General features: G+C 39.3%; 1 protein-coding gene across 1 annotated transcript; it reads left to right on the top strand.

The window, feature by feature from the left end:
• Nucleotides 1–2,335: 2,335 nt before the first annotated feature.
• On the top strand, nt 2,336–10,092 carry vax2 (ventral anterior homeobox 2; the record flags this gene model as incomplete). The annotated part of the gene is made up of 2 exons (XM_084404303.1): nt 2,336–2,353; nt 9,616–10,092. 2 exons carry the CDS (start codon nt 2,336–2,338, stop codon nt 10,090–10,092), a joined length of 495 nt encoding a protein of 164 aa, XP_084260429.1.
• Between the last annotated feature and the right edge of the window lie 3,396 nt (nt 10,093–13,488).

Here is a 13,488-nt window from a genome sequence, read left to right as displayed (position 1 = left end):
TGTTGGTTTCTCTTTATACCATGAAATTAGGGGTTTACAGTAATATTTTGGGTAGAGAAACACCCTGTCTCTCAGAAATATGTTAGACTATATAAACACATCAATGTAGGGACACTTTAAAAAGTTAAGACATTTTTAATTAATTGTTGTATTGTCCTTTTTTTTTTTTTACTGTTGCGCTTTGGGTTTTAGAAAAGTGCATTATAAATAAAATGCATTATTATTATAATTATTATAAAGTGGTTTGAAGGTGTTGTTGACAGTTGTCTGTGTCTTTCTCACTGGTTTTGAGTTAATCAATGCTTATCTCCGTCTTTTTAAATATAATATCTCGGTCAAGGACAGAACAGAAGGACTTATTTAATTTGATATGAAAAGACTTTGCATGTTGCCTCAAAGCATTGGACTCAGACACTCTCATACATGTACATAAATTCTTGTGCTAATGATATATAAGAATACCATTTTTGTTTTGCTATAGTGGAACACTCTTTTGAGCCGGTTGTGTTTCTCTTTACCTTGAAATGAAGGGTTTCCATTAATGTTTTGGGAGAAGAAACATCATCCTGTTTCACTCAGGAATACGTCAGACTATATAAAGTGGGTTGAAGGTGTTCAACACTGTCCACAGTCTCAGTCTTTCTCACTGGTTTTGTGTTAATCAAGCCAAAGACTTGCCATTTTCCTTTTTTAAAATAAAATATCTCAGTCTAGGACAGAAGGACTCTCACCAGAAAGACAGAGCTGGTTGCTTTTTACTCACTCATGTCTTGCTGAGCTGGTGACCGTACGAATGCTTCTGTTGTGCATTGTTCTCTTCTACACCCAGACAGCATGTAAAGTAACGTAACGTCTGGCGTGAAGAGATGAGATGAGATGAGGTCTAGAAGAACAAGAAAGACCCCAGTTCAGACAATCTGAAAGTTTAAAGGGGACAGTGTTAGGTAAGTTTCATCGCTGGATGTGGTTGGTTCTGTAAACAGAAAGTAGAGTCGGCCTTCAGCATTCGCTCCATGTGAACGTTTCACCAGCACTGGCCAGGCCATTACATTACACCTCAGAAGAGCGGAAAAGTTGATGAGATTGAGGGGCTGACGGTGTTTGCATGTAAGTCTTTGGTTTGTCGTTCGCTGGCCAGATTGTAATACAATTATCTGATAGGATCAGACAGACAGAACAGAAAAATACAACACATTTAACTCTGCTTTAAGAGATCGGATCTGAACGCTGACAGGACTAGTGAATATTAGTGGCGCTTGATATATCGAATCAATAATTTGCATTTAGTTTATATAGTTCATTATATTAAAAACTGAATGTTTGGAAGAATAGGCTACTTTATTTCTCAGAATGCCACTACCTATCATTCCAAATTAACTTCATGTTGGGTGTTCATTTAGGATTTAATTCACACTCATTAATTAAAAGGAAGGCAATCTTGCACAACCTTCTAACCTTCTAGCATACTATCGGGTTTAGAAAAAGAAAAAGAAAACTTTTTTTTTTTAAATACTAGAAAATATTAAACAATTTTTTCAGCATTTATTTGCTCCAACAGCAATATATATATATATATATATATATATATATATATATATATATATACATATATATATATATATATATATATATATATATATAGAGAGAGAGAGAGAGAGAGAGAGAGAGAGAGAGATTTTAAAATATAAAATATAACAATATAAATATATTAATAAAACAAAATACAGTGTTTAAAATGTACATAAAATAATTAAAATATAAAATAATATAAATATAATAATATATTACTATAACAAAGTACAGTGTTTTAAATGTACATGAAATAATTTAAAATAATTGAATTAAGGTGGGAATGCAAATGCTGCATTTGAGATTAGACTGTACTGTTGAATGTGGACCACTAGAGGCGCTGTGGTTCAGCAGGGATGCCTTTTAATCCACTGAGAGGGCACTATCTATCAGTATCTGCCCACACAGGGTAAGCCTAATTTGCCTGATCACACTTGCACGCGGGTCCCGTCAGCCAGTAGTGCTGGGGGAAGGGGACTAATAATAGTCCAAATGCTTTTGCTGTTAGGAGGATTATAGAGCCATATCTACCAGCCATCGGTAAGACCGGGTTGACCCTTGGCTGAACCTGCGCGAACATGTGCTTCTATAACATAAGAAAGAAGTGTCAGGGTACGACGGCAAGAGGTTAAACATGTCATGTGCAACTGGGATGATCAGCAAGTGAGGAAGAACAAATTAGATATGCATGCAATAATGCTCATTTTCCCTTCCATAACCATTACACGCGTGTGCTGCATGTTACAGAGTGTGTACAACATCTAACATGGACATTCTAGCACAAGTATGTTCACCTCAAAATATATGTTGTGCCATAGCCCACACTGTGTGTGCAACAGAGTTTCTAACACGTGTCCTAACTATACACGCGATGCGCGATAAAATAGATAATTCAGAGTGTTTGTCCTAACCGGCCGCGACGGCGACACGCGCGATTCTATTTTAGAAACGGTTTCTAGTTTTCTGCGACTTCGCGGCTGGAACAACAAACATAAAGTGTGGCAATGATAATCTCAGGTACTTTTTGTGTGCTTTATTTAATGTTAAAATCATGCAATGTGACTTTGAATATCATTTAGTGCTCCAGCTTTGTAGCTGTAAAAGCAACAATGGACAATTCACCTCAGATCTTGAAATTAAACAAATGGAAACAAAAATGTTCAAACTGTGAACAAACACTCAGTAACTCAGTAGCCTATGTATTTTTAATAATGTTTAAATGGAGTAATATTTGTGAATTTGGTTATGTAGCTACTTATCCATTTTCTTCCAAGTGCCGTCAAGATTACTCTCTAGTGCTGTGCACTCGCCGCGAGACTCCGCCCACACACTGTTCTGATTGATTTTGACGCATCTCGCTGTCGCTTCGCGTCTAGTGTGGACAGACAAATTATTTGTCGCTGGAATCTTATCGCATCTGGTTAGGACACAGAGTAAAGACATCAACTCAGGCCTCGGCTAAAGGAGAAATCCCTCAGTAAAGATGCATGAGATTAATGATCTAATAGCTTTTCAAAGAAGAGAGGTCAGAGAATGGTCAGGAGGAATAAGCAGAATGCTTTATCACATGTGTGGGATCAAGAGGGCAGCGAGTGGGCAGTTCAGTTTCTGGATGGGCTCAACAACAAAAAAAAAAGTACCTGAAGGATCAGCAGAGGAACAGGTGTTCATCGCACTCTTTTGTACAAAAGAATTTTGAATGTGTTGGTCAGGGTTGTGCAAAATTCTATCTATCTGTCCGTCCGTCATTTTAATTTGACTCCAATATACTAAATTGCATTGAATTCAAGTTTGTATGCATATACTTAAATTAAAAGTCAGGAATATAAAATGCAAACTCATGAGACCTCATTCATGACACATGAGCTGTGCATCAATTAATGTACAAATTAAATAAGGTACAATTATAAGTATGCTTCATGAATGAGTCCCCTGTCAACATACTTACAACCTCATTTTCATTTGTGTCGCATTAAATATACCATTTACCCTGACTACAGTCCATGAAATAACCATCATTCATGCCTACATACACAGAAGAACGACACACACGCAAACACACAGAGAAGGTTATGGTGGAGAACGCAGGAGCTCAAATTACAGGAGCACTGATATGGTTTCAGTCAGATGGCAAAAATATCTGATGAACACGCTTTGGAGTTCATTGTTCACCAGTGCATTGTCCTGAGTTTGAGAGCGGAGAACGAGAGCGGAGTGGATTGGGACGACTCCCCAAATCCAGGTCATGCAGATCCTGCGTTTGGTAATCTCTGCCCCAGCAGTGAACCCTCGATCTCATTAAAGAGGATTTCATTCCAATAGTGTAGATGTACGATTGAAGAGATTTGCTTTCGTCTTTTCTCTCCTCTACTCGTGTATTTTAAACAATTTTTTTTCTTTTACGCTGCTTAAAATCACAGTAAAGCTGAATGCTGTTCTAGGGCTGAGTTTTGTAATCTAAAGCAAGTTAAGCTCCGCCCACTATAGGCTAAAAAGCAACATTTGTCATAGTACTACAAACACATGTTATAGCAATGTTATAGCAACCTTTAAATATATACATATTTTGCATACTCTCAAATACATTGATGTGTTACAGTCCAAAAATTTGAATTACCCTAAAATTATCCCATAATTTACTCACCCTCAAGCCATGCGTTTCGGCCATTTAACTGAAATCCCATTAAAAAAATAAAAAAACATTTACTTCGGGATTATGGAACCAGAAGTGCTAAAATGCAACTTGCTTCTGCGTTTCGGCCTACAAAGTGATGTCATACCTGCACCACACTACAGGGCTGGCTAACTAACTCAAGCTCCTCCCACATTTCTGTTTAAAAATCCTCGTTTTAGACTTCTAGACTTCTGTGTTGTTTTGCTCTATCCTCTGCGCTTCCGCGTTCGTCAATTAGTCATGCGTCGGGTCAAAGGTCACTCTTCTCAAAGTCCAAACTCAACTCACATACAGCTGTTACCTGAAACTAATGATTATATTTGATAAAGTTACAAATATATTTTTCTTACAAAAACGCATGGCTTCGCTTCAGAAGGCCTTTATTAACCTGGAGCCGTCTGGATTACTTTTATGATGGATGGATGCACTTTTTTGGACTTCAAAATCTCTGTTACTATAGCTTGGAAGAGCAAGGATGTTTTTTAATATAACTCCGATTGTATTTGGCTGAAAGAAGAAAGTCATATACACCTATGATGGCTTGAGGGCGAGTAAATTAAGGGATAATTTTGTTTTTGTGTGAATTAAAACCCTTTAATGAGCCTTTGGAACACTAAGGGCCCCATCATACACCCGGCGCAATGCAGCGCCAAGCGCGACACAAGTGTTTTTTGCTAGTTTCAGCCGGCTTGTCCCGTATATGGTTTGCTTGCTTGCTCGCTTTAACCTCGCGCACGAGCAGATCCGTTTCCTCTCTGGAGACGCATTCAGTTTTTGAACTCTTGCAGATTCTGCCATGTAAATAGGAATCCGCCATGGCGCGAGCGCAACTGGCTTTTAAAGGCAATGGGAAATAATGATTACACTCTAATTGTTTTTTTTGCACGTTACGCTCAAAACACACCCAAAACACACCCACCCTTTTAGACCATGCGCCGAGCGCACCAACCATTGTTTCCATCGTTAAACTAGCAAAAGTGTATTCGGACTTGGATTGCGCCATGCGCTTTACCATGCGTTTAGATCATTAAAATAGGGCCCATAGCATCAGCAAGCTGGTGTAAGCTCTAAGGGATCACTACACAATCTCATTATCCTCACACTAATGGCCACGCCGAGTCCATGATCTCAGTGTTACAAACTCAGCTTTATTACTGCTTGCAAAACTGTTTGCTCCGGGTTTTATTCAGCTGTTAGCGACTTACTGGGTTTACAGGAACCGAAATTAATTTCCTGTGTGTGCTTTTCGAGCACAAGAGCTGCTGTCACCATGGAGGTCAAAACCAGACACTCATACTGTCATACACACGTAAACCATACAGGTCCCGGGGTCATTCGTTCTTAAAGCGCCCTAATGAATGCAGTTCATGCCAACGAGAGGGACTGAAACAGTGTGACGTGCATGAATGCTTGAAATTTAGTATAACATGTGTCTTGACATGTTAACCTGGGATCTGAACCTCAATCATCCCATGTTCTTGAGCTCTAAACATTAAAGCTACACTGTGTAATTTAAGTTGATTCTTAGCAAAAAACCACTTTGTTCTTTTCAAAATGATATGTGCTCATTAATGTGTAATTACTTCTACCAACTAATCAAGTATTCTCGTAAGCGTGGAATCTGCCATTTAGAATACATACGAGCGAGTCGCTCGAATGGCGGCAGCCATGTTGCGCCCAGGGGGTAAGGAATTCGACCGGAAGTTGAAGTCGGCCGCGTGCCACCATCTTGTAGCAGAACTTCACCTGCAGTTAGCATCCCATTGACTCCCATTCATTTTGGCGTCACTTTGACAGCGAATAACTTTACATCTGAGGCGTTTAAAGACTCCATTTGTCCATTATTTATTTCTAAAGAAACACGACAATGTATAAAATGCTCCATTACCTTGTAGCTTATGTTATGGCCCCGTAGAAGCAGTTTTTGTAAAAGTAGGCTAACGACTGCGTCATAACCACGCGACTCTCTGTCGCACAGTAGAGAGATTACCGTATGGACGGGAGGAGAAGCTCGCGGGCAATCGGGGGGACGTGGAGGCAAAATGACAATATAATTAATCAGAATACCTAGCAAAAGTTGCTCCTGCTCCAAGCTCATGGACAGCTCCTACTCACACTCTCCGTCTCTGCAAGATTCGGAAGGGAATGATTCCGATTTCTCTTGGCACAGCTACTAGAAGACAGACGGGATGCTCACGTGGTCCGTGTAACGCTTTGCACGGTTTGAGTCTGCGCGTCAGGAAAGGAAGTGCTAAGAAATCGCTAAAAATGGGCTTCACTTGTCTCAATTGAGTTCCAATGGGGTCGCTGTGTCCATTTCTTTTACTGTCTATGGTTGCGCCTCCATCTTGAAAATACATTAGCCAAAGAGGGACATACCTGGAAATTCAAGCTTCGCCTTTCGCGTTTTGACACTCAGTGGCACCGTGACGAATGCGAGGGGGAGATTACTCGCGACGACCGGCAGATTTGAAATAATACGGCCACCGTAGGAGTTAAAACGCCCTCGGAATGGGAGGGGCTAGAAAGTAATATTCAGTTGGTAGTCATAAACAATTTCACCGATAGATGGGAGAAAATCCTACACAGTGTAGCTTTAAGAGTAAGAAAATGAGTGTGAATGTGCATTTCTGAGAGCTCACGATGTGTTGATGCGTTTAGATTTTATATATACACACACACACACACACACACACACACACAGTATAAATACACACACACACACTGCTACTCAAAAGTTTGGTGTCAGTAAGATTTTTAAAATGTTTTTCAAAGAAGTCTTTTCTGCTCACCAAGGCTGCATTAATGCATAAAATAATTTAATATTTTAAAATGTAATTTACATGATCCTGCAGAAATCATTTTAATATGCTGATTTACTGCTCAAGAAAAATGTCTTATTATCAATGTTGAAAACAGAAGTGCTGCTTAATATTGTTGAGAAAACAATACAATTATTTCAGGATATATATTTGAAATAACATTTATGAAGTAGGTTGTAGATTTATTGGGGCATGTTATACTAAATGACAAAAATTTATTTATTTTTTTCTAATTCTTTCATAATTTTCCTCACCTATGAAATAATGTTCCTTTTCAACTAATGTCATCAAGACCTCTTAAGTTTCAACCAAGGGTTGCTGGTGGTGTATCAAACCTTTTTTAAAGTTCAATCAATGGATCCCATTGGATAAAATGAAGTCCAACCCTAGGTTTTTCTCGTTGAATATCCTATTTCACTCCAAATTATATCACAGAAGTAAATATTGTTTCATATTACCTCAAGCAAGTATTGCACACATATCATTAAAATCACTCTGGCTATTATTCTGTATGTCCATGAATCTAAAGCACTTGTAGCAAAGCTAAAATCCCTTTTTTTTTTTTTTTTTGAGCACGTAGAAAAGCGTCAAAAGTGTCTTATGTAGCAGACAAGTGTGAAGTGCTCTGCTCGATGGCCGTGGTTCATAGAAGTGGGATCTGAACCTCAATCATCCCATGTTCTTGAGCTCTAAACATTAAGAGTGAGAAAATGAGTGTGAATGCGTATTTCTGAGAGCTCACGATGTGTTGATGCGTTTGTGCGCATGTATAGTCCTACTTTATGGTCCCCAGGGTGGGTCAAAGCAGCAGGTGACAGGTAAAAACCCGGTCAGGATGAAATGCATTTTTCATAGGCCTGATTTTCTAACGAGTAGAGCTTGATCTCGACCCATCGTCGACCCCAGAATACACTCTGCGCTAAAGCAGCAGTGTATCAATTAAACATGCAGGACAAGGACATGCAGAGTTCAGTGCACTTTTTAACCTGAGGTCAGCTGCGGTTTAACATGAGTTCAGAGCACTTTACAACATGCTTCATTGATCTTCGCTTATGAAGAAGGCCATAAGAAGAAGCTTCGCTGTGGCATCCCGTGGGTCAATGTTGCTGAACAGACAAACCCTGATTAGTGGTGCTTGATAAGGCACGTTTTTCCAAACACAGAATCCACAAATTAAACTTTTTTTACATAACTCATACAATACATGTTACAGACATGAATGGTACCTCAAACAATGTAGGAAGTTGTGTTGTTATTTCTCGAAGTGATTATTTGACAAATTATCCTTAAAGGGACAGTTCCATACAAAATGCTAATTCTGTCATTAGTTACTCACCCTCATGTCATTCCAAACCCGTAAGACTTTCGTTCATCTTCAGAACACAAATGCAGATATTTTTGATGAAATCTGAGAGATTTCTGTCCCTCCATTGACCGCTACGCAACTACATTCTGATACTTCAAAAAGTCCATTAAAAGATTGTGAAACTAATCCATATGAATTGAGCGGTTCAGTCCAAATTTTCTGGAGACACGGATCTCTTTATGTAATAAAGAGATTGAATTTAGGCTTTTATTCACATATAAACATTCATCAACTCACACATCAGTTGTGGTAAACGTAAGCTCAAACATGTTCACTTGACATGCGAGAACCAATGAGGTTTATTCTCGTGTTACGCATCACGTTTGAGCTTCAGCAAGAACCAATGAGGTTTATTCTCATGTTACACATCATGTTTGAGCTTCAGCAAGAACCAATGAGGTTCATTCTCGTGTTACGCATCACGTTTGAGCTTCATCAAGAACCAATGAGGTTCTTTCTCGTGTTACGCATCACATTTGAGCTTCAGCAAGAACCAATGAGGTTTATTCTCATGTTACGCATCATGTTTGAGCTTCAGCAAGAACCAATGAGGTTTATTCTCATGTTACGCATCACATTTGAGCTTCAGCAAGAACCAATGAGGTTCTTTCTCGTGTTACGCATCACATTTGAGCTTCAGCAAAAATTAATGAGGTTTGTTGAGGTTTGTGTAAATGTGAATAAAAGCCTTAATTCAATCTGTTCATCATATAAAACGATCGAGTCTCTTCAGAAAATTTGGACTTAACCGCTAAAATTCATGTGGATTAGTTTTACCATCTCTTTTGAAGTGCCAAAGTTTCGTTTGATTAGCTGTCAATGGAGGGACAGAAATTGCTCCGATTTCATCAAAAAGATCTTCATTTGTGTTTCGAAGATGAACGAAAGTCTTACGGGTTTGGAACGACATGAGGATGAGTAAATAATGACAGAATTTTAATTTTGGGGTTAACTAACCATTTAAGAAATATTTATTATTGTTATCAATGAGGAGACATTTATAATGTTACAAAAGAAATCTATTTATTATAAAAAATTATTATTTTTACTGTATTTTGATCAAATAAATGCAGTCTTGGTGATTCTTAACGAATTCGAAACCGTTAGTGTTTAGCACTAGCAAAATTGCTTCCTCTTTGAAAAATAGTGTGGATATATTCAAAAACTTCGCTCTCATTTCGCAGGTGAAAGTGTGGTTTCAAAACCGGCGCACCAAACAGAAGAAGGACCAGACAAAGGACACCGACAAGCGCTCGTCGTCCACCTCCGAATCCCTCGCCACGTGCAACATCCTGCGTCTCCTGGAGCAGGGCCGTCTCCTGTCTCCCCCAAACCCTCTGCTGGCTCACCCGCACCCCGGCAATGGCTCTCTACTGGCCAGCACATCCGTGTCCACCTCCTCGGGGGTGAGTAGCACCACCACAGCTCCCGGGTCGGGCAACGGTGGGACGTTCGGACTGTCGCTGTCTTCTTTAGGTGGGACTCCACCTTCGCCTCGTCTGGGAGTGCCACCACCCTCCCTTTGCTTTACCATGCCTCTCCTGGGCGGCACCCATCACGAACTCCCATCGGGATACGGGTGCGGATCCTCAGCGTTCGAGCCCTACATGAGGATTGAGCGGAAGGACGGTGAGTTAGGTGGGAAGAAGACGGTTTCCTAAAAAGCGTTCGCCTACCTACTGGTACCTTCCCCCACTCTACCTGTCTCAGGGGTCTCACCTGTGCCGTGAACAGCCGGTCGGATGGAGCGGAGGTTTGCAAACTGACAGAAAGAGATTGAACGACATAGTCTTCAAGTTCGGATACTCGTCTTGCTGGCCTCTCTAGCGCTAGTGCCTACAACCAAATTTAGGCCAGTCGGACTCCATCATTCGGTAAGGAGGAGCGTTTGGGATGAAGCCTGTAATTAAGCATCGCTGTGTTCGGTGAATTTTGTCGTCCACAGGTTTCTTTGTGGTGTGTGGTGAAGAAAGCCTCAGACCTATAAGGCCCATTCACAACAAGAACGAAAACTATTGCGATAACTATTTAAGCGTCCACACGAGCGCATGATAACGTTCTGTTTATTAGAAACGCGTTGCAGTTTTGTCGTCTGCCGCTTTAAATGCTCGAGCTCTGTAAGGCAGGGTGGAATCTGATTGGCTGTCAATGTTTTTATAATCCATCAGCTGGACAGAAATCATTCTGAAAGTGATTCCAACAATATCGCTTTCCTTTGCCGATATTGCTATAGTTGTGGTGTGGACTCTGCTATTCCTTTATATTTATAACGATTTTTAAACCTATATGTTTATCGTTATAGTTATCATTCTTGGTGTGAACTGGCCTTTATCATTTGTGAATGATGGAAAACGCTGTAAATGTAACTGTAACTAAGGCAAAATTATTTCGCAAGTTTGTTTCCAAATGGGTGTTAAAAAAAAAGAAAAAAAAAATGGACGAAAAAAAGACATTGATCAACAGTGGTACGTTTTTTTATGCTGCTCTAAATTAATAGACTAGAGGAGCTTCTTGTCGATGTAAATGTGTGTCTGTATGAAAGTATAAGAATGAGAGAATTATCTGAGTGAATAACAATAATAAGGCACTGACAAATTTTGTGGCATTTACTTCAAACTGGACCTTGGTGATGGTAATATTGAGAGTTCAATGGGCAGAATGATAATTCATATAGCAATGACGCAACACTAATTGCATAAAATTTAATTTAAATGATACATGTCTTAATAATAGCATCTAAAATTACTCTTCACATGCAATGCACATGCGCAACGCACACCCTTTTAAAATATTTCCTCTTCTCTTCGTAACACGTGAAATTCTCAGTTGAAAGTGTTAGCGATGCCCTAATCCACTGGCTCAACATTACATTGCCCCAAGTTAAGATGCTTCTTCTTGTTGTTTCCAAATGTATTTGACGCAAAGGGCTAATTATTGACTTCCAAAACAGACCACCAGTCACTTTGAGTCTTTCAGCATCTGGGGCCGGTTGCACCAACTGTGTGTGTAAGTTACAGCGTAGCCTAAGTTGCCTAAGTTGCGCACTACTTAATATTTTTAAGTTGCACCATTAAATTTAATTGAAGCGTAACTCTACGTATGAACTAAATATTTACGGAAGCCTCTAACCTGGAGTAACAGTTGTAATAAAATAGCAGACTGACTGAACTGCTTCAATAAGCTCTTGTTTTACATTATGTGAACAAACGTACTTTGTTAGCAGCTCTTCAACACAAACACAGTCTACATACAGGGGCTAACTGGGGCTAATCGCGCCTCTGTGTGCATCGGTCCGTGTTGTGCATGTCAAATGAAATCAGCCATAACAGAAATATGCCATTTCTTATGTTTTTTTGCATCAGTTTTTATTTATTGATCCTTATTCATTTCAAATAGAGTTTCTCAATGTTATGTACATATAAAATAGTCTACCTATTAAATTGTTCATGATTAACTAGTATCGTATTTAATGTAAACTTATTTTTACCGTTAGTTACGTGTGGCAAAAGAAGTTAGAATGAAGGATAAACTGAAACTCACAGCATTTTAACTTTTGATGACGTATATGAAGGCTGCTATTGGATCATAGATGGTAAACGTCATATTATGCGACTACGCATTACTTTACAGAGAGTTTACGAACTGCTAGCTACTTTCTGCCTTAAGAACAAATGGTGCAACCGAATTAGTTACCGAGTTACTAAGCCTCTAGTGTGGATTTTACGTTCCAATTTAAGTAAGAACTCACGAATGGTTGGTGCAACCCTGCCCTGGAGATCTTAAACAATGTTAAATTATGAATTGAGCGTGCATAGGATCAGTTTCACACTATGTGCACATCAATCAAACACCAGTCACAGTTTACATGCACTATTGCTGGCCATTGCAGTACTTCTAGGTTTGGAAACTGAATCAAAGCTAATACGTACAAATAGAAACTCACCAATATGTACTTTGATGTGGTACTTAATGATTGCTTTAAAGATTATGGTAGTAGTGAAGTTTAGACTTTTTTTTTTCCATCCCAAATTATGACTTTGGAATTATGTTCATTATTATGTCCTACCCTGTCAGCATTAGTTATGCATGCTTCTCAGAGTCATTGGGTCAGTTTGGTGCTTTATATGACTGCAGAATTACAACCTACAATTAATCAGCATTCTTTTATTACCTCGAATCTATGGAGCCCCTAAAGGGACATGGTGATGGAAAAAATATGAGATGGGTGGGAAAAAAACAACATTTTAATGCTTTTGCGGTCTTTCACAAAACCTTTGCGTTCCCTCACAAAGAACTCAAAAGGTTTGATGCAAAGTTTCTCAGGGGGAATGCAAACATTTTGCGAGTGAACACAAAGTTTCTCTGGGGAACGCAAAAACATCGACAACTCGTATCCCGCTGGAACAGTCTCTGTCTGGTTGAGTTGAAATTTGTCTTGTCAGATGTTTTATTTTGGATTAAGCGAGCTGGGTTGTATTTTGCATTATAGCTTGTGAAGTGCATTTTAGCTTTGCACTAAGGTAAACACTAAGGTTTTGCTCTTCAGGAGCGTTCACAGTGACAGCGATTTCAACCGCTGGGAGTTTGCTGAGTCTCTGTGCTTAAAGTTTGAATTCAATTTAACGTTGTTGCTCACCAGTTGCTGCCACTTACAGCATGTCACCCCTACATCTCTCACTCGCACTAAAATAATGACTTCTGGTCATTTTGACCCTTGAAATCGCTGTCAGAGTGAATGCCCCTTTATTGTGAATATGCCTTTAGTGGCGATCAGCTAAAACACGGTACTTTCATCACTATCCTCTGACAGTATCATAGATTGGATGTGGAAGGAATAGTTCCAAAATAATAAGTGTGTCCTTTACTCACCGTTGTGTCATTCTTAACCCGCATTGACTTCCATGGAATGTTGGGTCTTCTATGGAACACAAATGAGAAACATTAAAGAATGTACAAGCAATGACTGATGCACTATATTCCGAAACAGCAGTTTAAACTTTTAAGTTGCCTTTTGAAGCTTGAAAGTGCAGTCCCCATTTAATATACTTGCATGGAAA

Source organism: Rutilus rutilus, assembly GCF_951802725.1.
Source record: "Rutilus rutilus genome assembly, chromosome: 3".
Lineage (NCBI taxonomy): Eukaryota > Metazoa > Chordata > Actinopteri > Cypriniformes > Leuciscidae > Rutilus > Rutilus rutilus.
This window is presented reverse-complemented; position numbering and strand designations above follow the sequence as displayed.